Source organism: Mytilus californianus, unplaced genomic scaffold (assembly GCF_021869535.1).
Source record: "Mytilus californianus isolate M0D057914Y unplaced genomic scaffold, xbMytCali1.0.p SCAF_2, whole genome shotgun sequence".
Taxonomy (NCBI): domain Eukaryota; kingdom Metazoa; phylum Mollusca; class Bivalvia; order Mytilida; family Mytilidae; genus Mytilus; species Mytilus californianus.
The window spans coordinates 140,710,359-140,737,634 of record NW_026262668.1 but is presented as its reverse complement, the minus strand read 5'-3'; the positions used below and the strand labels follow the sequence as shown (position 1 = coordinate 140,737,634).

Here is a 27,276-nt window from a genome sequence, read left to right as displayed (position 1 = left end):
TGAAATTTCTCACGCATGCGCAGTCACAAAAAAGGTCAGACATGCGCAGAAGTAAAAAAGGTCACCTCACTAACCCTCGCCAAAGTCCACTACCATCCTTTAAGTCCACTACCCTGACCCTTACCCTAACACTAACCCTGACCCTAACCCTAACCCTGACCCTGACCCTGACCCTAACCCAAACCCTGACCCTAACCCAAACCCAAACCCTGACCCTAACCCTGACCCAAACCCTGACCCTAACCCTAACCCAAACCCTGACCCTAACCCAAACACTAACCCTAACCCAAACCCCAAATGTGTTAAAATCGTTGTTTTGAAGGCCTTACTTTATCTTGGAACGGGTAAGTCTAGGGGGTTAACCGATTAGATTTTCGTATTAAGTTTTTTCACGAACTTCTCAAAAATCACAGTTTTGGAGGGGTGGGGGGTCAGGTTGTGGTTTTTGGTACTTTTCAAAGTCGATCTTTTCAAAGTCTCAACATGATCCTATGCTTCGATTGGCTTGAAATTAATAAATCGACCCCGTTAGGGGCAGTACTTTGCGAGAATTAAGCCTATGATGAAAACCGCAAGTCTTTATCTTTTGTAGTTTCGGAGTTGGGGTTAATGTCGGGATTAGGCTTCACTCTCACACAAACGTTTCTTCAGTGAGGTCGGAAAGTGCGGCCGTACACTTCATTGATACCAATAAGTTTTCATGCTCTAGATCGCCTTTTCATCTTTTCGGAACAGTTAACTTTAAGAAAATATCTCTATTCAAATCCATTCTACACCTATTTGAAGATTGAAGTCAAAGGCACTTTTCATACTCTGTACTTAGAAATATTTTTGGAAATTTCTCACGCATGCGCAGTCACAAAAAAGGTCAGACATGCGCAGAAGTAAAAAAGGTCACCTCACTAACCCTCGCCAAAGTCCACTACCATCCTTTAAGTCCACTACCCTGACCCTTACCCTAACACTAACCCTGACCCTAACCCTAACCCTGACCCTGACCCTGACCCTAACCCAAACCCTGACCCTAACCCAAACCCAAACCCTGACCCTAACCCTGACCCAAACCCTGACCCTAACCCTAACCCAAACCCTGACCCTAACCCAAACACTAACCCTAACCCAAACCCCAAATGTGTTAAAATCGTTGTTTTGAAGGCCTTACTTTATCTTGGAACGGGTAAGTCTAGGGGGTTAACCGATTAGATTTTCGTATTAAGTTTTTTCACGAACTTCTCAAAAATCACAGTTTTGGAGGGGTGGGGGGTCAGGTTGTGGTTTTTGGTACTTTTCAAAGTCGATCTTTTCAAAGTCTCAACATGATCCTATGCTTCGATTGGCTTGAAATTAATAAATCGACCCCGTTAGGGGCAGTACTTTGCGAGAATTAAGCCTATGATGAAAACTGCAAGTCTTTATCTTTTGTAGTTTCGGAGTTGGGGTTAATGTCGGGATTAGGCTTCACTCTCACACAAACGTTTCTTCAGTGAGGTCGGAAAGTGCGGCCGTACACTTCATTGATACCAATAAGTTTTCATGCTCTAGATCGCCTTTTCATCTTTTCGGAACAGTTAACTTTAAGAAAATATCTCTATTCAAATCCATTCTACACCTATTTGAAGATTGAAGTCAAAGGCACTTTTCATACTCTGTACTTAGAAATATTTTTTGAAATTTCTCACGCATGCGCAGTCACAAAAAAGGTCAGACATGCGCAGAAGTAAAAAAGGTCACCTCACTAACCCTCGCCAAAGTCCACTACCATCCTTTAAGTCCACTACCCTGACCCTTACCCTAACACTAACCCTGACCCTAACCCTAACCCTGACCCTGACCCTGACCCTAACCCAAACCCTGACCCTAACCCAAACCCAAACCCTGACCCTAACCCTGACCCAAACCCTGACCCTAACCCTAACCCAAACCCTGACCCTAACCCAAACACTAACCCTAACCCAAACCCCAAATGTGTTAAAATCGTTGTTTTGAAGGCCTTACTTTATCTTGGAACGGGTAAGTCTAGGGGGTTAACCGATTAGATTTTCGTATTAAGTTTTTTCACGAACTTCTCAAAAATCACAGTTTTGGAGGGGTGGGGGGTCAGGTTGTGGTTTTTGGTACTTTTCAAAGTCGATCTTTTCAAAGTCTCAACATGATCCTATGCTTCGATTGGCTTGAAATTAATAAATCGACCCCATTAGGGGCAGTACTTTGCGAGAATTAAGCCTATGATGAAAACCGCAAGTCTTTATCTTTTGTAGTTTCGGAGTTGGGGTTAATGTCGGGATTAGGCTTCACTCTCACACAAACGTTTCTTCAGTGAGGTCGGAAAGTGCGGCCGTACACTTCATTGATACCAATAAGTTTTCATGCTCTAGATCGCCTTTTCATCTTTTCGGAACAGTTAACTTTAAGAAAATATCTCTATTCAAATCCATTCTACACCTATTTGAAGATTGAAGTCAAAGGCACTTTTCATACTCTGTACTTAGAAATATTTTTGGAAATTTCTCACGCATGCGCAGTCACAAAAAAGGTCAGACATGCGCAGAAGTAAAAAAGGTCACCTCACTAACCCTCGCCAAAGTCCACTACCATCCTTTAAGTCCACTACCCTGACCCTTACCCTAACACTAACCCTGACCCTAACCCTAACCCTGACCCTGACCCTGACCCTAACCCAAACCCTGACCCTAACCCAAACCCAAACCCTGACCCTAACCCTGACCCAAACCCTGACCCTAACCCTAACCCAAACCCTGACCCTAACCCAAACACTAACCCTAACCCAAACCCCAAATGTGTTAAAATCGTTGTTTTGAAGGCCTTACTTTATCTTGGAACGGGTAAGTCTAGGGGGTTAACCGATTAGATTTTCGTATTAAGTTTTTTCACGAACTTCTCAAAAATCACAGTTTTGGAGGGGTGGGGGGTCAGGTTGTGGTTTTTGGTACTTTTCAAAGTCGATCTTTTCAAAGTCTCAACATGATCCTATGCTTCGATTGGCTTGAAATTAATAAATCGACCCCGTTAGGGGCAGTACTTTGCGAGAATTAAGCCTATGATGAAAACCGCAAGTCTTTATCTTTTGTAGTTTCGGAGTTGGGGTTAATGTCGGGATTAGGCTTCACTCTCACACAAACGTTTCTTCAGTGAGGTCGGAAAGTGCGGCCGTACACTTCATTGATACCAATAAGTTTTCATGCTCTAGATCGCCTTTTCATCTTTTCGGAACAGTTAACTTTAAGAAAATATCTCTATTCAAATCCATTCTACACCTATTTGAAGATTGAAGTCAAAGGCACTTTTCATACTCTGTACTTAGAAATATTTTTGGAAATTTCTCACGCATGCGCAGTCACAAAAAAGGTCAGACATGCGCAGAAGTAAAAAAGGTCACCTCACTAACCCTCGCCAAAGTCCACTACCATCCTTTAAGTCCACTACCCTGACCCTTACCCTAACACTAACCCTGACCCTAACCCTAACCCTGACCCTGACCCTGACCCTAACCCAAACCCTGACCCTAACCCAAACCCAAACCCTGACCCTAACCCTGACCCAAACCCTGACCCTAACCCTAACCCAAACCCTGACCCTAACCCAAACACTAACCCTAACCCAAACCCCAAATGTGTTAAAATCGTTGTTTTGAAGGCCTAACTTTATCTTGGAACGGGTAAGTCTAGGGGGTTAACCGATTAGATTTTCGTATTAAGTTTTTTCACGAACTTCTCAAAAATCACAGTTTTGGAGGGGTGGGGGGTCAGGTTGTGGTTTTTTGTACTTTTCAAAGTCGATCTTTTCAAAGTCTCAACATGATCCTATGCTTCGATTGGCTTGAAATTAATAAATCGACCCCATTAGGGGCAGTACTTTGCGAGAATTAAGCCTATGATGAAAACCGCAAGTCTTTATCTTTTGTAGTTTCGGAGTTGGGGTTAATGTCGGGATTAGGCTTCACTCTCACACAAACGTTTCTTCAGTGAGGTCGGAAAGTGCGGCCGTACACTTCATTGATACCAATAAGTTTTCATGCTCTAGATCGCCTTTTCATCTTTTCGGAACAGTTAACTTTAAGAAAATATCTCTATTCAAATCCATTCTACACCTATTTGAAGATTGAAGTCAAAGGCACTTTTCATACTCTGTACTTAGAAATATTTTTGGAAATTTCTCACGCATGCGCAGTCACAAAAAAGGTCAGACATGCGCAGAAGTAAAAAAGGTCACCTCACTAACCCTCGCCAAAGTCCACTACCATCCTTTAAGTCCACTACCCTGACCCTTACCCTAACACTAACCCTGACCCTAACCCTAACCCTGACCCTGACCCTGACCCTAACCCAAACCCTGACCCTAACCCAAACCCAAACCCTGACCCTAACCCTGACCCAAACCCTGACCCTAACCCTAACCCAAACCCTGACCCTAACCCAAACACTAACCCTAACCCAAACCCCAAATGTGTTAAAATCGTTGTTTTGAAGGCCTTACTTTATCTTGGAACGGGTAAGTCTAGGGGGTTAACCGATTAGATTTTCGTATTAAGTTTTTTCACGAACTTCTCAAAAATCACAGTTTTGGAGGGGTGGGGGGTCAGGTTGTGGTTTTTGGTACTTTTCAAAGTCGATCTTTTCAAAGTCTCAACATGATCCTATGCTTCGATTGGCTTGAAATTAATAAATCGACCCCGTTAGGGGCAGTACTTTGCGAGAATTAAGCCTATGATGAAAACCGCAAGTCTTTATCTTTTGTAGTTTCGGAGTTGGGGTTAATGTCGGGATTAGGCTTCACTCTCACACAAACGTTTCTTCAGTGAGGTCGGAAAGTGCGGCCGTACACTTCATTGATACCAATAAGTTTTCATGCTCTAGATCGCCTTTTCATCTTTTCGGAACAGTTAACTTTAAGAAAATATCTCTATTCAAATCCATTCTACACCTATTTGAAGATTGAAGTCAAAGGCACTTTTCATACTCTGTACTTAGAAATATTTTTGGAAATTTCTCACGCATGCGCAGTCACAAAAAAGGTCAGACATGCGCAGAAGTAAAAAAGGTCACCTCACTAACCCTCGCCAAAGTCCACTACCATCCTTTAAGTCCACTACCCTGACCCTTACCCTAACACTAACCCTGACCCTAACCCTAACCCTGACCCTGACCCTGACCCTAACCCAAACCCTGACCCTAACCCAAACCCAAACCCTGACCCTAACCCTGACCCAAACCCTGACCCTAACCCTAACCCAAACCCTGACCCTAACCCAAACACTAACCCTAACCCAAACCCCAAATGTGTTAAAATCGTTGTTTTGAAGGCCTAACTTTATCTTGGAACGGGTAAGTCTAGGGGGTTAACCGATTAGATTTTCGTATTAAGTTTTTTCACGAACTTCTCAAAAATCACAGTTTTGGAGGGGTGGGGGGTCAGGTTGTGGTTTTTTGTACTTTTCAAAGTCGATCTTTTCAAAGTCTCAACATGATCCTATGCTTCGATTGGCTTGAAATTAATAAATCGACCCCGTTAGGGGCAGTACTTTGCGAGAATTAAGCCTATGATGAAAACCGCAAGTCTTTATCTTTTGTAGTTTCGGAGTTGGGGTTAATGTCGGGATTAGGCTTCACTCTCACACAAACGTTTCTTCAGTGAGGTCGGAAAGTGCGGCCGTACACTTCATTGATACCAATAAGTTTTCATGCTCTAGATCGCCTTTTCATCTTTTCGGAACAGTTAACTTTAAGAAAATATCTCTATTCAAATCCATTCTACACCTATTTGAAGATTGAAGTCAAAGGCACTTTTCATACTCTGTACTTAGAAATATTTTTGGAAATTTCTCACGCATGCGCAGTCACAAAAAAGGTCAGACATGCGCAGAAGTAAAAAAGGTCACCTCACTAACCCTCGCCAAAGTCCACTACCATCCTTTAAGTCCACTACCCTGACCCTTACCCTAACACTAACCCTGACCCTAACCCTAACCCTGACCCTGACCCTGACCCTAACCCAAACCCTGACCCTAACCCAAACCCAAACCCTGACCCAAACCCTGACCCTAACCCTAACCCAAACCCTGACCCTAACCCAAACACTAACCCTAACCCAAACCCCAAATGTGTTAAAATCGTTGTTTTGAAGGCCTTACTTTATCTTGGAACGGGTAAGTCTAGGGGGTTAACCGATTAGATTTTCGTATTAAGTTTCTTCACGAACTTCTCAAAAATCACAGTTTTGGAGGGGTGGGGGGTCAGGTTGTGGTTTTTGGTACTTTTCAAAGTCGATCTTTTCAAAGTCTCAACATGATCCTATGCTTCGATTGGCTTGACATTAATAAATCGACCCCGTTAGGGGCAGTACTTTGCGAGAATTAAGCCTATGATGAAAACCGCAAGTCTTTATCTTTTGTAGTTTCGGAGTTGGGGTTAATGTCGGGATTAGGCTTCACTCTCACACAAACGTTTCTTCAGTGAGGTCGGAAAGTGCGGCCGTACACTTCATTGATACCAATAAGTTTTCATGCTCTAGATCGCCTTTTCATCTTTTCGGAACAGTTAACTTTAAGAAAATATCTCTATTCAAATCCATTCTACACCTATTTGAAGATTGAAGTCAAAGGCACTTTTCATACTCTGTACTTAGAAATATTTTTGGAAATTTCTCACGCATGCGCAGTCACAAAAAAGGTCAGACATGCGCAGAAGTAAAAAAGGTCACCTCACTAACCCTCGCCAAAGTCCACTACCCTAACCCTAACCCTAACCCTAACCCTAACCCTAACCCTAACCCTAACCCCTAACCCTAACCCTAACCCTAACCCTAACCTAACCCTAACCCTAACCCTAACCCTAACCCTAACCCTAACCCTAACCCTAACCCTCACCCTCACCCTAACCCTAACCTAACCCTAACCCTAACCCTAACCCTAACCCTAACCCTAACCCTAAACCCTAACCCTAACCCTAACCCTAACCCTAAACCTAACCTTAACCCTAAACCTAACCCTAACCCTAACCCTAAACCTAACCCTAACCCTTACCCTAACCCTAACCCTAACCTAACCCTAATCCTAACCCTATCCATACTACGTCTAATATGTAAACAAATACCCATGTGTTCTTTATCGACCTATAACTTTTGAATGCCTGAACTGATCTTCCAAACCTAGACTGCACAATTTGCCCAATTGAATGTCCTTTTCAAAACGTTAAACATTTTGTAAATCAAACGGTTAAAAACGGAGCTATGACTTTTTCAAAGTTTGCCATATAGCCTCCCGTATTCCTTACTACGTCTGATATGTAAACAAATACCCAAGTCTTCTTTAATGGCTATACACATTTTATTTTCACTATCAAGTCAGCACAATTTCCGCAGTTAAATGTCCTTTCCAAAACACTAAACAGTTTATACATCGGACCGCAAACAACGGAGCTACGATTTTTCGAACTTTGCCTATATTCCTAATTGGATTATCTTCCCTGAATTCAAATTTTGTGTCACCTTGTTTGAGGAAATTATTACACAAAGCCTACTATATAAAGCACTCAGTACACATATGCTAATGGGGGGAACCCTTGTATCCAAGGCATGTCGCGCATGCGCACTCAGACTTTATAAATAAATAAATAAAAATGTTAACTATAATTTAACTCTAACACTCCAGCATTTATCAGAACAGTTAAAAAAAAAAAAAAAAATAAATAAAAAAATAAAAATATAATTTAACTCAAACAGTCCAGCATGAGGCATGAAAGTACTTAAATATCATATAAAAGAAGAAATATTGGCACTTTTTATATCTGTCGACAAAGTTTTTAGTCTCCATACACTGAAAACTATAAACCAAAAAGAATGAAATAGGATGGAATAACCACGAAAAAGGTCAATGTTGACACCCTATATTGATGAGTACAACACATATAGCAATTTGAAACTTAAAATCCTTCACTCTAATGTCTAACAATCAATCTTGAGGTACAAAAAGTACTCAATTACCAAGCCGGTACAAGAATATCAATAAAAAGAAAGAAATATTGTCGCCTTTTATTGTTATCGACACAAATATAAGTAACCGTAGACTTATACAGCTCTCATTTTGTGTCAAATTATCCATCCTAAAAATGAAATGTTCATGCCGTCACAGAAGTATCATCAAAAAGAAAGAAATATTGTCGCCTTTTATTGTTATCGACACAAATATAAGTAACCGTAGACTTATACAGTGTCAGATTATCCATCAAAAGAATAAAATGTTCATGCTGGCACACAAGTATTATCAAAAAGGATAGATATTGGCACCATTTATAGATGCAGACAACAAATACAGCAACCTGAAACATTCATTTCTTCACTTTTGTGTCTGAGAATCCATTTAAACTCATAATCCATCTTTTATTATGGTAACAGGAATATATCTAAAATATTAAAAAAAAAAGAGTTTAAAAATGCATAACTTCAAAACTTCTAGGGTTTTTAGTCTTCAACCTCTGCCCTTCCACTAAAAAGAAATTTTGGAAATGTTTTTTTAATTTTCAAAAAATAATACCTGACAGCCGACTATACAATAGTTTTAATTTGACTGAATGCAGAAAAGTACATTAAATAATGCTCAATAGCTAGTAAATACATTTGGCTTTTAAAATACAACTGGCATAATTTTATGTCAAGAATCGTTTTGGTTCAAATTGAAAAAAAATTAACAATTTTCAAGAGCTAAATATCCACATGAAATTAACACTAAGTTGTAGCCAAAATCTTCTAAATAATTTTGGTAATGATTCATATAATATTAAGGGCATATATGAATTGTTTTCAACAGTTCAATGTCGGCTCTCAAATCGTACTTCGGTTGGCACGATAGAAAATCGGGAAACCTCTAATAGGTAATGATAAATGTGTAACGATATACTGGGTACCGGTATAATTGGAAGTATGTAATGGGTAACGGTATACTGAGTAATGGGGTAATGGGTAACGGTATACTGAGTAATGGGTAATGGGTAACGGTATACTGGGTTATGGGTAATGGGTAACGGTATACTGGATAATGGGTAATGGGTAACGGTATACAGGGTAATAGGTTATGGGTAACGGTATACTGAGTAATGGGTAATGGGTAACGGTATACTGAGTAATGTGTAATGGGTAACGGCATACTGAGTAATGGGTAATGGGTAACAGTATACTGGGTTATGGGTAATGGGTAACGGTATACTGGGTAATGGGTAATGTATAACAGTATGCTACGTAATGGGTAATTGGTAACGGTATACCAGGTAATGGTTAATTGGTAACTGTATACTGGGTAATGAGTAATGGGTTACGGTATACTAGGTAATGGGTAATATGTTAAGGTTAATAGGTAATAAGTAACGGTGTACGGTGGTAATGGGTAACGGTATACTGGGTAAAGGGTAATGGGTAAAGGGTAACGGTATACTGGGTAATTGGTAATGGGTAAAGGTTAATGGTATACTGAGTTATGGGAAATGGATAAATGGTAACGGCATACTGGATGATGGGAAATTGGTAATGGATAACCGTATACTGGGTAATTGATAAAGGGTAACGGTATACTGGGTAATGGGTAATGGAAAAAGGGTAACGGTATACTGGGTAATGGTTAATGGGTAAAGATTAACAGTATACTGGGTAATGGATAATGGGTAAAGGGTAAAGGTATACTTGGTAATGTGTAACGGTATACTGGGTACTGAGTTATGGGTAACGGTATACTGAGTAATGGGTAATGTTTAAAGGTTTACCGTGTTATGGGTAATGGGTAACGGTATACCAGGTAATGGGTAATGGGTAATGGGTAACTGTATACTTTTTAATGGATAATGGGTAAAATGTAAAGGTATACTGGGTATTGGGTAAATAGTAAAGTATACAGGGTAATGGGTAATGGGTAACGGCTTACTAGGTACTGGGTAATGAATAAAGGGTAACGGTATACTTGGTATTGGGTAATGGGTAACGGTATACTGGGTAATGGTAATGGGTAAAGAGTCAAGGTATACTAGGTAATTGATAATGTGTAAAGGGTAAAGGTATACTGGTTAATGGATAATAGGTAAAGGGTAACGGTATACTGGGTAATGAATAATGGGTAAAGGGTAAAGATATACTAGGTAAAGGTATACTGGGTATTGGGTAATGGATAAATGGTAAAGGTATACTGGGTAATGGGTAACGGTATACTGGGTACTGGGTTATGGGTAACGGTATACTGGTTAATGGGTAATGGTTAACGGTATACCGTGTTATGGGTAATGGGTAACGGTATACCAGGTAATGGGTAATGAGTTATAGGTAACGATTTTCTAGGTAACGGTAAATGGATTACGGTACACTGGGTTAATGGTAATTGGTAATGAGTAACGATTAACTGGGTAATGGATAATGGCTAACGGTAAACTGGGTATGTGTAACCGGTATACTAGGTAATGGGTAATGGGTAACGATATGACGGTCTTTTAGGATATAGGGATTAAGTAACAGTATACTGGGTAATGGTTAATGGGTAACGATATACTAGGTAATGGGTAACGGAAAACTGGGTAATGGGTAATGGGTAACGGTAAACAAGGAAATGGTTAACGTTTTACTACTTATGGGTGATGGGTAACGGTATACCAGGTAATGGTCAATGGGTAACTTTATACTAGGTAATGAGTAATTAGCTACGAATTATTGAGTATTTGCTAATGGGTAACGATATATTCGATAATGTGTAACGGGTAACGGTAAAATGGGCAATGGTTAATGGGTAATGGTGTACCAAGTAATGGTTGATGGGTTACGGTACACTGGGTAGTGAGTAATTGGTAACGGTAAATTGGTTAATGGGTAATGGGTACCGATAAACTGCGTAATTAGAAATTGCTAACGTTATACTGGATAATGGGTAATTTGTAATGGGTAATAGTATACTATGTAATGGGTAATCGGTAACGGTTAACAGTATACTGAGGAATGGGTGATGGGTAAAAGTTAAATTGGTAATGGGTAACGGTATACCAGGTAATTGGTAATGGGTAATTGGTAACGATGTACTAGGTTATGTCTAATGGGTTACGGTACACTGGTTAATGTGTAAATGGATACGGTACACTGTGTAATAGGTAGGGTAAATTGGGTAATTTGTAACGGTGTACTGGATAATGGGTAATGGGTAACGGTATACTGGGTAAAGAGTAATAGGTAAAGGGTAACGGTATACTGGGTAATTGGTAATTGGTAAAAGTATACTGGGTAATGGGTAAAGGGTAACGGTATACTGTAATGGGTAATGGGTAAAGATATAATGGGTAATGGGTAATGGGTAACGGTTTACTGGGTACTGAATCATGGATAAAGGGTAACGGTATACTGGGTAATGGGTAAGGGGAAAAGGGTAACGGTATACTGGGTAATGGGAAATGGATAAAGGGTAACGGTATACTGGATGATGGGTAATGGGTAAAGGGTAACGGTTAACTGGGTAATGGGTAACGGTTTACTGGGTAATAAGTAATGGGTAACGGTTTACTGGGTAATAAGTAATGGGTAACGGTATACTTGGTAATGGGTAATGGGTAAAGGGTAAATGTATACTGGGTATTGGGTAAAGGGTAAATGGTTAAGGTATAGTGGATAATGGGTAATAGGTAAAGGGTAATAGGTAATTGGTAACGGTTTAGTGGGTTATAGGTAGTGACATAGTAGTAGGTAACATGACACAAAATGCTTGTCAGGAGCCTGTAATTCAGTGGTTGTTGTTTGTTGATGTGTTACATATTTGTTTTTCGCTCATTTTTTTGTTTGTACATAAATTAGGTCGTTAGTTTTCTCGTTTGAATAGTTTTACATTTGTCATTTCGGGGCCTTTTATAGCTGACTATGCGGTATGGGCTTTGTTGATGGCCGTACGGTGACCTATAGTTGTAAATTTCTGTGTCATTTGGTCTCTTGTGGAGAGTTGTCTCATTGGCAGTCATACCACATCTTCTTTTTTGTATTGACTTTTAATGCAGATTACATATTCACATTAAAACAATGCATTACACGTTTTTAGTGATCACATTAACCTTGTTTATTGATCACAATACAATCCATAAACCGGTACAGTTAAAAAAATTCCAGGATCCTTCTTATAAGTTATGAATCGGCAGAATGAATTTTTAACCTCGGAAAATTAATCACAAATGTCCCCATCCCTTCTATCTCTGTTTTAATCCAGTCTAGATGTAGCCTTTTTTGGGAATTTGAAGCAGACTTTTGCATACTTCCAATGGTAAAAAAATCTGAAAAATTTAATCTTCTTTCAATATTTCACTGAATAGTGATTAAAGAGTTTACTAAATAACAGTCGCATTTATTTCCCGACATCCGTGACACGTGATTCCATTTTTCGAAATTTATGAAACAGCAAGTTAATATAATCTAAAAATAGATTATTAACAGTTGCTGATATCTGAATAAAAATAGTCAAATCAATATAATGATAGCAATTATAAATCCGATTTAATAATCACTGCATTAAATGAAGTAGTTTAAAGCGAACATCTGCCAATTATTTTCTTGATCCTTTTTCAAAATATTTTTAAAGAATATCTTATTTCGTCATTTATTCTACATATACTATAAAACAAATGAGATAGATAAACCGAAATAAAACAACATTATATATACAGGCAATATCAGACATAAAACAAATGTACCTTCAAATAATTTTGTTAGTCCGCTCAAAATTAATGAATTGTCTCCCTTTAACACCTGGCTCATCTCAAATCGGCTCATGTCGCAAAATGTTTATACCCTAACCCTAATCCTAACCCTAACCTATAACTGAGGTATACCCATAAACCATAATCTAGGTATACCCATAACCCTGGTGTACCCATGACTCATTATCAAATGTTATCAAAGGTACCAGGTACCATCTGGTGTTATGGGGGCCGATTTATAAACTGTTTAACGTTTTGAAAATGGGATTTAATGGCGCAAATTGTTGGTGCCTTGATATTGAAAATATGGGGGCATTATTACTCCTTGGTACAACATTTTCAAGTGCTCCATGTGTAAATAGCAAGCTGTGTTCGGGAATGCGGGTTTATTTTTTGGTGACTTGTGACAGGTGTTAGAAAGGAATGATTTCCACCTTAACATGATCATATTGAATCAGCAGTTATTGGGTATAAAACGACGGTACTGACTTTTGTGTCAGGAATTGCTGGTACAACAATTCAATGTGCTCCACCTAAATATTTATGAAATGATAGCCTTCCATGAAGGATTTTAAGTGTCATGTTGCTATGTTTGTTGTATTCATCAATGTATGGGTCAAATATTTACTTTCTTTTTGGATATTCCCTACCAGCATAATCATTTTATTCTTTATGTACCTAAGTATGATTTGTTTTTTCCTTCTTAAATTAAGAGCTTTGAAAGTTTACGGTTACTAACACTTTTGACGGCAAGAATAAAAATAGACAATATTTATTCTTTTTAATATTCTGTTACTAGCCTTATTACGGTTACTAACATCTATGTCCAAAACAATTAAACGCGACAATATTCCTTCTTTCTTATAATATTCTTAAACTGGTCTGATAATGGAGGACATTCGATATCATAACCCATAACCTAGGTATACCCATAACCCAGATGTACACATGACCCATTATCAAATGTTATCAAAGGTACCGGGCTTCACATTTTTATTACTAACGATATAATATGAACAGGTGTAAAGTGGTTTATACATCAAACACAAAAGTAGACAGATGATATGTATAGTGCATTCATTAAAAAGGTAGAGAAATACTACATATACTGTACTTGGAAATTATTCTGAAAAAAATAAAAACACAAAAAAAAACGCTTTTTCACTGAGGTCGGAAAGTGCGGCCCTACATTTTAGTGATACCAGAGAGGTAGCCGCCTCTGGACAATCCTCCAAGCATTTCAGAACAGTCAACTTGACGAACATATATCTATTCAAACCCATTCTACATCTGTTTCAATATTAAATTCTAAGTTACTTTCTGCATACTTCAATAAGTCCACACGCATGCGCACAAGCCAAAGGCGCATCTTAAAAGGTTCATCTTCGTTTAAAGCCTATACCCTAAAACTAACCCGGTTTGGGTTATAAAAAAGAAGATCCGGCTAACCCTAACCCTAATATATTCATACGCCAGCCATATGACAACCCTATAAGTCTGCTTACACCCCAGGTGCCCCCTCTATATGATACCTAACCCTAACCCTAACTTTAATATGTAAATGGTAGGTCTTGATACCGTGTGCCACTAAAAGTTTCAGAATCTAAATATATACATTTTGATTTAAACAAAAAGGCAGCTAGGGACATAGATTATTGTATGATATGGTAGGCGCAGGGCGAATTTCATCATTGATACTTTTGTACTTATAGATATTTGTGTGTCAGTAATACTTGAATATTTTTTGTATAGTCTGTTTACTGGACTTTGAAACATTGTTTACCTTAAACATTTGAATACATTGCCATGGACAAAATCATATAAACGAAATTATAGAAAGGTCGTTATTTTTCGGCTAAATTTACTTTATATTATCTCCGATTTCACTCTACCACTTGTGCATTGAGATTATTTCAACGTATATCATTCAATTTCCAGGTATCATTGAAAATCAACTAGTGCGTTTCCCTGTTATTCAAACCTGGGATACAGCTGGACACAAGACTTTCAAGTTAATCCCGAATAAATTTGTTGAGCTGTGTTCACCTGATGGCAGTGATAAAGAAGTAGAAGCGGAGAGGTTAACCACGGCAATTATACAAGAGCTTGAGAGGCGACAACTGGTATATGCTCCAAAATTCAACTATCTGAGAGGAACATCATTCCCTTGGATTATACCTGTAATGGATAAGCTTAACAAAAGGAAGAAAAGACTAAATGCTAGACAACTTCTTGATACACTGACATTTCATTCTTGTGTAGCATTGATTCAACAGCAGTGGTTTGTAAACTTTCAAAATATAGAACCAATGCTCTCGACACTCCCTGTAAATCAATTTACAATGCAATCGTTAGAAATACTAGGGAAAATAGATTTGTCCTTCTTTGGGACACTCAAAATTCGGCGCCTACACAAAAGCATACCTTTTCAGTTGCCGAAGGCTACCGCTACAGCTACAACTGCCAAAAAACCAGAAGTGGAAAGTCCAAAGCCAACTAAAGAAAGTGAAGATGTAAACCATATACAAAATGTCGTGGAGGATTATGAAGAGGACACGCAATGTCAAGATGTAGAAAAACACCAACAACGCACCTTCCTATGGCTGTAAAATCTTATTGGACGGCCCCTGAAGAAATAGACAAAATACGTTGAAAGAACTTTTACAAATATACTGCAATTTATGTCGTGATAGGAAAGTACCGGACAGAAATTTTGACAGCTTTAAGAGAAAACTGAACCGTGTCATGTCCACTTAATGAAATGAAATGTGTTTTTACTTTGCAGACTGTTTATTAATTTTCCTGAAATTTATAAAATGTTCGTTATATGATATACATAGATATTTCATCAACACTTGTTTTTTCTCTCACTTATATCTCATTCGATCTTGGGACAATAAATTTTATGAAATAACACATAAACTTAAAACATAAAACCATGTTCATTTATTTTAAAAGCTTGATGTAATGTTTAAAACTACTTCTTTAATTAAAAAAACAAAAAACAAAATGCAATAGTTTTTATGCAATCGTGGATTGCTAATAGTTATTCGTTCGTCTTATGTCTGCATACGTTGTATATAGTAATACTATGTTATATATTAGCAAGATATTTTGTGTTATGCTTGAAATAGTTGGTTAACCTTGTACTTTCTATTCTGATTTCTAAGGGTTAATTTCTATCTGGACAAACCATTGTATATCAGTGCAATCATATCACCTCTTAATTTTTTACGCACGTCTTTACAAACAGGTGTGATTTTCTTGTTCTTCGCGTGTGCGTAAATAATTTTTCATTGTATCTGTAGAGTTATTTATATTCACATAAACCTGTAGTAAAAAAATATAATTTATGTTGGTATAAGCGAATGCATGTTTGTCCGATTTTTTGAATGACTGTTATGTGTGTGGCAATAGTAGTTTGTATGTGTGCCAGTGTATACAGTTTTTTTATGTTTGTATATTAACCTTCATTGTGTGCTGCCAACTGTAAATACAGTATGTGTGTTTTATATATGCATCTACGATTGTACATTAACTTAAGTTTGTATGTGACCATGTATAAACAACTGTATACATAACTAGAACACAGTGTTTTGTTCTTTATCTGCATACATTTGGGGTCTCCTTGTTGACAAAAGCAGTATTTGTGTCAACTACTCACATCTTTTTGGTTTGAGTTCGTATTGCCCACGGTTGATTTTTAAGTGTTTTATGTTCGTACGTCTCTCTCTGGGTCCGTTTGTTTACCAGTATTCTCGTTTAGATATTGTCCTTTGGATAATGATTTCGATTTCCTTTCTGTCATTGTTTCTTCTGCATCTTTTACACTTTAAGTGGGATATCCCAACACGACAAACACACACAACTAGTACTTACACATGAAAATAGGTTATTATGACAAAAGTGTGTCACAAATTATATATTGTATCCTTCCTCAGTCATAAGTTACCCATAATGGAAAACGAATTAGAACAAAAAGTTTATACAACTTCGAATACTGCTTAAAAAACCTAGCAGACAACAATTCCCAATTGTGAACTTTCCATTTCTAGTAGCAACATTCCAGCAGCGCCTGCATACGGAGTATATATCTCCCAATTGATACGATATATCCGGGCTTGTATTTCCTATCATGATTTCCTTGATAGAGGATTGCTGCTCACAAGAAAGCCATTAAACCAAGAGTTCCAAATGTGAAGTTGAATTCATCCCTTCGTAAATTTTAAGGACGCCATCACGAGTTGGTTGACCGTTATGGAATAACCGTTTCACAGATAATATCGGATATGTTCCTTATGTCGTTACTACAATACCCTTCCCTTTTCACGAATGTGACCTACCGAATTAGACTATTTACCGGATTTGTAATAACATAAGCATCACGACGGGTGCCACATGTGGAGCAGGATCTGCTTACCCTTCCGGAGCACCTGAGATCACCCCCAGTTTTTGGTGTGGTTCGTGTTGCTTAGTCTTTAGTTTTCTATGTTGTGTTATCTGTACTATTATTTGTCTGTTTGTCTTTTTATTTTTGGCCATGGCGTTGTCATTTTATTATCGATCTATGAGTTTGACTGTCCCTCTGGTATCTTTCGTCCCTCTTTTTTAATACCCAATTCCAGTTCACGTAATACCAAGCTGATTTTGAGATGAAAGACGGCCGCCAGTTTTAAATATCTTCTCGAGTAGAAAACAACGCAATATAGGAGGAACAGATGAAAACCTTAGTAGCAAAAAATATATGATATGGGTCTTTGAAAACAGATATTACTATTCTGATAGCAGTAATATGTAGACCTCTAATAGAATTAAGAATCGAAACGGAGAAGGTATAAAAGAGACAACAACCCGATCAGTACAAAACAACCCAATGCCACCAATGGAATGGGAGACCCATTTCATTAATGTCATAAGTTATTGATAAATAAAACGGAAATTCGTATCTCTTCATGTCTCAAACGAAAAAAGATGATTCAAATACCTCCGAGGAAAAATCAAAAACAGGGCAAAGTCCATAAACAACTGGCAAAACCAAAGGCTCAAAAACATCAACTAACACAACGACTGGAAACAACAGTCATATTCTTGACACACAGACATATATTTCGGTCTAAAATGTCCGTAAATAGACTTGCATAGCTATTGTTTCCCAAACATAGGGTTAGTGGACCACATTAAAATGTTGTACAACCAATTCCTGCCACTGAATTTAGTGACGGCGTTTTATGCCAAATATATTCCAATTAAGTTACGTATGTTAAGTTGGAAATTGATCCTTTAAATACCCTGTACAAGTGTTGAACTAAATCATTTCCGCGCATGCGCAGTCAAACTTCCGAGTATCTCTACGCATGCGCAGTCATTCTTCGAGGTAAGGGAATATTTACGCAAAATGCCCTTGAATCCAAAACATATCGGCGCATGCGCAAAGGAACTAAGGGTTAGGGTAAGATAAAGGCGCATGCGCAAGGGTTACTGTTAGGGTTTAAAACCCTAACCCTAACCCTCACACATGCGCAGTCACAAAAATGGGCACACATGCGCAGAAGTGGAAAAGGGCACAAATCTCGCCAAAGTCCCCCTAACCCTAACTCTAACCCTTAGGGTTAGGGGTTAGGGTAAGTGTTAGGGTTAGGATTAAGGGGGTTTTGCTACCTTGCAACTGAGTCGCAACTAGGGGAGATAATTTTTTTTCAGTAGAGGCATAGCTGTATGTTTGTATGCATGTATGTATGTATGTATGTATGTAATTTGTAATTTTCAAGCAAATATTTTACGTCCTATGACGTCAAGAAGCTATTAAAATCTAGGTGCCGTTATTCCACTAAACATCCGGCGCATGCCGTTAAAAATATTCACTTAGATTAATTATCTTGATAGAAGTTGAATTAAAATCAGCTATGCCTCTACTGAAAAGAAATTATCTCCCCTAGTTGCAACTCAGTTGCAAGGTAGCAAAACCCCCCTAATCCTAACCCAAACCCAATTTCATACAGATCTATAAACTCATACTCAAGTTATTGTCTGCGAATCAAAATGTCTTCCGACGCCAACGCAGACATCGCCATAACATAATACGGACGCAAAAAAATTTTGCGGTCGTATACAAAACAGGATTCTTGTTCCGACAATTGGAGCATGCCTGTGCAAATCTAAGACCCATATATTCCATGACGGTCAACCAACTCGTGATGGCGTCCATAAAACTTTCGGAGGGATGACTACAACTTGAGCATTAAGAATCCTTGGTTCAATAGTTGCTTTGTAAGCAGTATTTCCTTTAACCCTAACCCTAACCCTAATCCAATTTGAAAGTTGAAATGTTACCTTTTTGGACAAGTTTTATCCTCAACCAATCTCAACGGTCAATAAACTTAAGAATTCATCTAAAATAAATGTAGTATCTTCCTATATGTACAACTCCGACTCTTATTCCATGTTTGTTATACTTGTGTTCCTTTTCGGGGGAGTAATGTCTTTATCGAATAAATAAAATTTCGGATTTTTTATTTTTTTAGCCTCGTGCATCAGATTTTCGAGAAGTTTATATTATAATAAGTATTAGACAGAAGTTTGTTTTGAAAATGCATATAAGTTAACAACAAGAGTGCACACGCTGAAATGTCTCGCCTGCTTTACTGACCATTGATTTTATGCTGAAAGTCCTAAATATAAAATTAAAATATACAAGTATCACATAAACTTAACATGATCAAAGAAAATGAGGTCAAGGTCAGATAAACTAAGCTAGAAATACATGTACACCGTAAAATCATTTCATACACCAAATATAGTTGACCTATTGCTTATAGTATACAAGAAACAGACCAAACCATGAAAACTTTATATTGAGCAAAGAATCATGAAAATGAGGTCAAGGTCAGATGAACCCTGCCAGACAGACATGTACACCTTACAATCATTCTATGCTTCAAATATAGTCGACCTATTGCACATATTATATAGGAAACAAACGTAACCAGGAAAACTTAACATTGATCAATGAACCATGAAAATGAGGTCAAGGTCAGATGATAACTGCCAGACAGACATATACACCTTACAATCATTCCATATACCAAATATAGTTGATCTATTGCATACAGTATTAGAAAAACAGACCAAAACACAAAAAATAAAACAACTTAAACCACTGAACCATGAAAATAAGGTCGTCAGATGACACCTGCCAGTTGGATATGTACACCTTATAATTATTCAATACACCAAATATAGTACACCTATTGCTTATAGTATCTGAGATATGGGCATGACCACGAAAACTTAAACTTCTTCACTGATCCATCAAATGATGTCGAGATCAAGCGAAAACTGTCTGACAGGCATGAGTACCTTGTAAGGTATGCACATACCAAATATAGTTATCCTATTACTCATAATAAGAAAGAAATTTCAAGTAGTCACTGAACCATGAAAATGAGGTCAAGGTCAATGAACAATGGACATATGAGACGGAAACTTCATACCATAAGGCATCTATATACAAAGTATGAAGGATCCAGGTGTTCTATCTTCTGAAATATTAAGCTTTTCAGAAGTTTGTTAACGCCGCCGGCAGCCGCCCCCGCCGCCGGATCACTATACCATTGTCTCGCTTTCTGCGACAGAAGTCGCAGGCGCGACAAAAAATATTTCTGTCATTGAGTGTGCATCTGCAGGATGAACACAGGACTGTTTCTTACTTTATATCTTGTTACAACAAGAATAATGTTTCTGAAATATCATGAAGATTACATTTTATTCAGAATGATAAAAAAGTTTTCAAGATATATAAAACTATTTTCAAGATGTATTGATTCTATTAACAATCTTAGCCGAATTTGTGAACTGTACAGGTTACAAGTACAATATCTGATTAATATTTACATTTTCATTAGTAAGTATAATTATATTTCAGGCTCCAGCAATACTAAACCACGTAAGTCTTAAAGGGCACGACATGACAAAATATAAAACAAATGCAGAAAAAACAAAAAGTTTCATTTCTGACTATTCAATAAAAGAAAAACAAATATGACAAAATTTAATTCGTAAATCAGCAAGGTTTTACATATTTACATTGTATCCAAACTCTGTACATTTTTAACTGTTTTCCTCTGTTCACTTGTAAACGTCTGTCAATTAAATTCTGTTTCTCTACTAGTCCAGCTTTTTCAAACATTTGTTTTAATTCATCTGCAATAAATTAAATAATATACTTATATTAAAATAGATATGAACATAACTTATGATTAATTTAAAAACATGTGAATCTAAGGAGGAAAATGTACTGCCTTTTGCAAATTATATATGCATACATAACATATACCATCGTTTGGTACACGGGAAAGTCAAAATTTTAAATAACAAGTCCACAACGTCATGTCCTGTACACAAATATGTGCAAGATTATTGGAATTCTGGTAAGCGCTTTGAAAGAAGATACAAGGGAATAAACAGTGAGATTGAAGACGAACCAAGACAACATTCGTGATCCCTCAAAGTCTTTAAGTCAAGATGCTGTGACACGATAACACAAATAAAACTTTAAACTTTGTGCCAATGATCCACATGGGATCCACTGGCCTGATTTTCCTGATTTTCTAAAATCAATTAAATCACAGTTCCACCTCAGTTCCCCCAAAAGTTGGCAGGAAGCCTTGTTCAACCAGAATGTGTCAAGCTGGTTTTGCCACTTTGAACTTAAAATCACGATAAAATATACAACTTGTTCAATACTTAAATATTATTTCTGAAGGAAATCGTGGCCGGAAGACTCCTTGTATAGAAATGGAGACGTAGAATTTTAAACTAAAATGTTTCCAAAAGTAAAGAACCCGATTTAAAACCTTTGTATGATTTTTAAAGTCAATTGATAATCAAATAAATTTGATAAAAAGAAAGATTATATTGGAAAAGGACCAAATCGTTGCCGGTATTCCATTGAGTTAAAATACAGGCTGCAAAAAGTTTGAAAAAAAATGACTTAATTTTCTCCCAATATACAAAAGCCGGTCTATAATTTTAACAGGATTGCTGAATCAAATAGTATTTACCATAATATCACAGAAATGTTGCTTTTGTTTATAGTTACTAAGAAGTGCGCAATGCTTTACTGTGCAGAAAAAAATCATTAGATGAAATGAATGAAAATATTTATTTAATATCAAATGCTAATTAAATACTCAATAAATTTATCTCAGTTAACCCAACTAGTGTACCATTCAGTTCTAACATTTTTATGATATTTTATAATTTATTACTGAATCAAATTATACATTTCATATTCATCCTTTCATATCTTATTATTTTAGGTACTACTAATTGAATTTTTTACTATAAAAATAAATAAGCTTTATAAGCATAGGCGGCTTTTAAATTCGTGCAATTTCCTGTACATTTTCTATGTGAGAATACGCATGTTATTACGTCACAGTAAGAACCGATTGTTCAATGACAGCAAGTTGCACACTGGTCATTCGTGACTCATTCATAAACAAGAATGTGTCCATAGTACACGGATGCACCACTCGCACTATCATTTCCTATGTTAAGTGGACCGTGAAATTGGGGTCAAAACTCTAATTTGGCATTACAATTAGAAAGATCATATCATGGGAAACATGTGTACTTAGTTTCAAGTTGATTGGACTTCAACTTCATCAAAAATTACCTTGACCAAAAACTTTAACCGAAAACTTTAACCTGAAGCGGGACAGACGGAGGGACGGACAAACGGACGGACGAACGAACGAATGGACGCAGAGTCCGAAAAACATAATGCCCCTGGGGCAGAGTGTAGAGATGTGTTGTCATCTAAATTATTAATTATGCTGTCACACTCATTAATAATCATTCTGACAAATGGTTAATTGAAAGATAACTGGATATATTTGATTCCGTAAACAGACAGAAGGTCACAAAGTCTATAAGACAAAAAGTTAGTTACTTAAATCACAATTGTTTGAATATTTTCTAGAAATGTTTTGAAATAATTCCATTTAAAAAATTCGTTAGGGTTCCGCGGAACACAGTATCTCGTCTATTTTTGCTGTTGTCTACGACGACGGAATGTAGGATCGCTATGTCTCCCTTTTGCGACAAAAGTCCAAGGCTCAACAAAAATTGGGAAATAATTATTAAAAATTTTCCTCTAGATACTATCTTTTGTATGTAAGAAGCTTCTGTCCAAGTTTGGTAAAAATCCAGGATGGTTTATGAATCTAATAAATGTTTAAAAGAAGCTTTAACTGCAGATTGTATGTAATGTTAAATGGAAGAAAAACTAAGTCCATTTATAAGATATATACGGAAAAACAGGATTTTTTTTTACAAAATTTACTTCTGGATACTATCTTATGATCATAAACAAGCTTCTGTCCAAGTTTGGTAGAAATCCAGGATTTTTAAAGAAAGCTATTAAAATTTTAAAAACTTTAACCACACAGTGAATGTAATGTTAACTGGCAGAAAACTAAGTCCCTTTATAAGTAAAATACGGATTAACATTTTTTTTTTTAAATTTACTTCTGGATACTATCTTATCATCATAAACAAGCTTCTGTCCAAGTTTGGTAGAAATCCAGGAAAGTTTCAGAAAGTTATTATTTTCAAAAACTTTAACCACAGAGTGAATATTTGTGGACGCCGCCGACGACGGAATGTAGTATCGCTATGTCTCGCTTTTGAGACTAAAGTCGGAGGCTCGACAAAAATGAATTCATTATACAGTAAAAGAAAAAGTTCATCTACATATTTGCATCATGATTTGTCAAATCTTAATCATACAAATGTAGAATGTTCTGCAGAACTTATCGAATGTTTAAAAACATTGATAAGCAACTGTTTTCAACTAGTTCTGTAGAAACTGACGCCGATATTGACAACCTAAACTCACAATAAAATTGTAAAGCAAACAAATTCCGATGAAAACAATATATGGTCAAATATGAGGTATTATTTAATAAACAAACCCCGGTATTTAATCCTGACAGAAGTCAACAAAGTTTGGCACGATGCGGCAATTGTAAATGACAGATAAAGAACTTGTGGCTGATTCAGTTTGTACTTTGAAAACTGTAAAGCAAAAAAAAAAAAATAGTACACATGCTGAAATGTCTCGCCTACCTTACTGACAATACTTGATTTAATGTTGAAAGTCTTAAAGAAAGGTTTGAAATTAGCGGTCGCCCACTCGCCATTGGCAAGTAAATATCTGTGTGGGCCAATAAAAATTACATCTCTGTCGCCCACTTGACGAGTGAATATCAAATTCCAGTGTGGGCCAATATAAAAATCCAATTTCGTCGCCCAATTTTTCAGTGTAAATAAAATTTAAAAAAACATAAATTTTAACAATATATTTCTTTGTTCACTAAAATTTTGCGCATGCTTCTGCTTCTTGATATGGAAATAGTACTCCTGTATTCGGTGCACTTCCGTTTGGTGTCCTTCGGCTGTTCCATTTAACCAGTTAATCGGAACAGCCGACTGACACAAAACGGAAGTATGGCATGATTTTCAATTTTAATACTTCACCTTGCGTAATTAAACTTTTGTGATTATTCTATTTTTAATAAAATGATGAATAAAGTTAAGCAGTGATTGATCTAAAGATGAAAATTTTTCTGTCCCTGTTGTTTTTTCTCGTACGGAAATTTTACACCCTTCTCCCGATTTTGCAATTATGATACTGCAATCATAATATCCGGTCAGTGAAATGTCTCGCCAGACCAATTTGAGTTCTTTCTTTACCAACCCCGCACCGCCGAAAAGGAAAGGCGAACAAGACAGAACAAAATATTACAAAAGTTACGATGTCTCTAAAAGGTCGAGACAATTTCAAAAGGAATGGCAACAAGAAAGGCCATGGTTGTCCGACTCGATTGAAAATGGTATGATCTGCGCTTACTATTCTACCCAGGGTTATGATAATTTTTTACAATTGGTTGCAAGTCGTATAAACTGGATAGCATTGTCAAGCATGAGGCCTCTAAACTACACAAAAAAGCTGCAGAAATAGAAATTAATAAGGCCAACCAGTTGAGCAATCTGATGCAAGAAAAATAATTTCAAGCCTAAACAAAGATATATACAACAAGCTTGATAAAATGTTTCGCACATGCCACTCAATTGTTTTACATGATCGTCCGATTACTGATTTTATTTGGTCATGTGAGGTTGGTGAGATGAAAGGATTAAGTATCGGTGAAACGTAACGCAACACTAATTCAGCCAAAGCATTCGTAAAGTCAATGGCAGAAGTTCAGTTTAAAAATATAGAAAAAGTCTTGTCACAGGCCAAATTTATAACTGTCATAGGTGATGGATCTACTGATAAAGCTGTTCTTGGACAGGAAATGTGGTTTGCCAGATCATGTTCTCAAGGTATTATTCAAACTCATCTTCTAGGAGTAAAAGCAGCTGAAAGAGCTGATGCTGAAAACATCGTTAGTGGATTGAAATTGTAATGTTACTATATGTTTATTTTTTTTCTTCATGAGATTTGGAAATAAATATCAATTTAATATATGATTTAAATTTGAAATATTTTGTCTTTTATAAAATGTTAGTAGAATCTGATTTGAGTAACCTGCATATGGCCCCAGACAAATGTATAGATATGCCATTCATACTTTCAAAATAGGTAAGTGTAGAACATGAATAGCATGCAGTTAGCCCCACATTCGACTTTTCTGTTACCTGAGTTACTATGTGACTTCTCTTTTGTTAACTCATTTGTCACATGACTTTTTGTGTGCTTCATTCTAATGTTTCAATTGATAATGGATGGATTAAGTGTTGAAGAGTTCTTGATACAAATTGGTCAAGAATTTCAATCGTTTTCGTCAGTATTTAGGCAAAATGGATTTGATACTATTGAAAGTTTGAGATGCATTCGTGTTAATGAAGATATAAAAATAATGTTTAAAGAGGCTAACATTTGTGTGCTGTTAGGCAAAAAAAAGACAGTTACAAAATGCATTAATTTATCTGAAATATGTAAGTGAGTCGTGTTAGTTGTCAGCTAGTACCAAACAAAAGCCTGCAGAAAAGCCCAGTATGGGCAAAATTTCAGACGCCAACAAAGCAGCAATTAACTCACCTAAACGCCAGCTGGACAATTCAAAAGCTGAACTTAATACAATGACTCTAGTAGAAAAGGCCAAAGACCAAGCAAGAAGATGTACAAATTGCCATGAAACAGGGCACAAGGCAGATGGAAACAAAAACAACCAACCCTGCGCAAAACTGTCCTGCATGTCAATAAGTAACTGTGGTCAGGTTGACAAGCATCTTGAATACACAATCGAAAAAAGAAGAAAACAAAGAGAGGTTGGACAACTCAAGCAGAAAATGAAAAAAACTGACAGAGGAGCAGAAAATGCTAGAGACATACGCACTGACTAGAAACCATGATTTTATCAGCAATATGAGGCAGAGATTAAGAGCTTCGAATCCTAGAAAATATATTGATGGTTCTATACTGATGAGGGACTTATTTGCCTTAAAAACGTATTTTAAAGGTGAGACACCAACTGAAAATTGAAGAGACAGTTTGGATTTTACAGAAGCACTTAATTCCATTAATAAGAAAAGAGAAAATTTCCAGGTTAATCCCGTCAAAAGAAACCTGAAAATTGATGATGATGACATTTCTACAAACATGAAGACCGCCAAAGTAGCTTTCCCCATGTGTCAACCACAACCTCAACCTCAGTTTCCGTATCCCTATCTATATCCAATGTATCATCAAATGCCTTTCTTTCCAAATGTTAATTCCGGGCAAATGTCTTCCACATTCAACCCCCAGATACAAGGATTTCCTACCAGTAATTCGTATATTAACGCGAGTGTGAAACCAGAATCAAAATCACCACAAAAAAAATCCGATGGAAATATTAGCTGAAGCAGCACTCAAACATAGTCCAATTAACTATGATGATGATGATGATGATGATGAAAGTGATTTTTGACAATTATATCCTGTACTCAGCTTGAAATAAATCTTGATCACAAAATTAAATATACTAGATGTTTGATTAAATTTGTTTCATTAGGAATTTACATGTGTTGCTAACAAAGTATTGCAATATGAATTCAGAATTATAGAGAAATAATTTATGAATTTTAGAATATTTTAAATTCTTTTACGGGGTCTTTTATAGTTTGCTATTCGGTATAAGGTTTGCTCATTGTTGAAAGCTGTAAAGTGATCTATAGTTGCTAACTTCTATGTTATTTGGTCTCTGGTTGAGATGTTCCATTGACAATCATACCACACCTTATTTTCGTATGCCTTTTTATGCATCTAGGGGGACCATTGATATAGACAAATATTATAGGTGATTTAAAAGGGTGTATCTGAGTGGACAGTATCAAATGCAATTCATTTTTTTTTGCAGTTATATGAAGAATGAATAAAAATGTCAATCGAATTCCAAAAAATATTTTATCTTTCATAAACATAAAATGCATTTACTTTTATATTACTAGTAGATGTGTTTGTACTCTGAGTAATTTTCGAAGTGGAATAACATCCGTTTTTTGTCCATTTGTA

General features: G+C 36.8%; 1 protein-coding gene across 4 annotated transcripts in view; it reads right to left on the bottom strand.

The window, feature by feature from the left end:
- Window positions 1–8,334: 8,334 nt before the first annotated feature.
- Window positions 8,335–27,276, bottom strand: part of LOC127731265 (tRNA N(3)-methylcytidine methyltransferase METTL2-like) — a 107,536-nt gene continuing 88,594 nt past the window's right edge. For 3 of the 4 annotated variants that reach the window (XM_052240314.1, XM_052240311.1, XM_052240313.1), the window contains one exon: window positions 20,748–20,912. In XM_052240314.1, the coding sequence (XP_052096274.1) occupies window positions 20,773–20,912 (140 nt within the window). In that variant the 3' untranslated portion in view covers window positions 20,748–20,772. Of the gene's footprint in view, window positions 8,418–20,747; window positions 20,913–27,276 lie in introns of those variants that run through there. The other variant, XM_052240312.1, reaches the window with a different exon arrangement.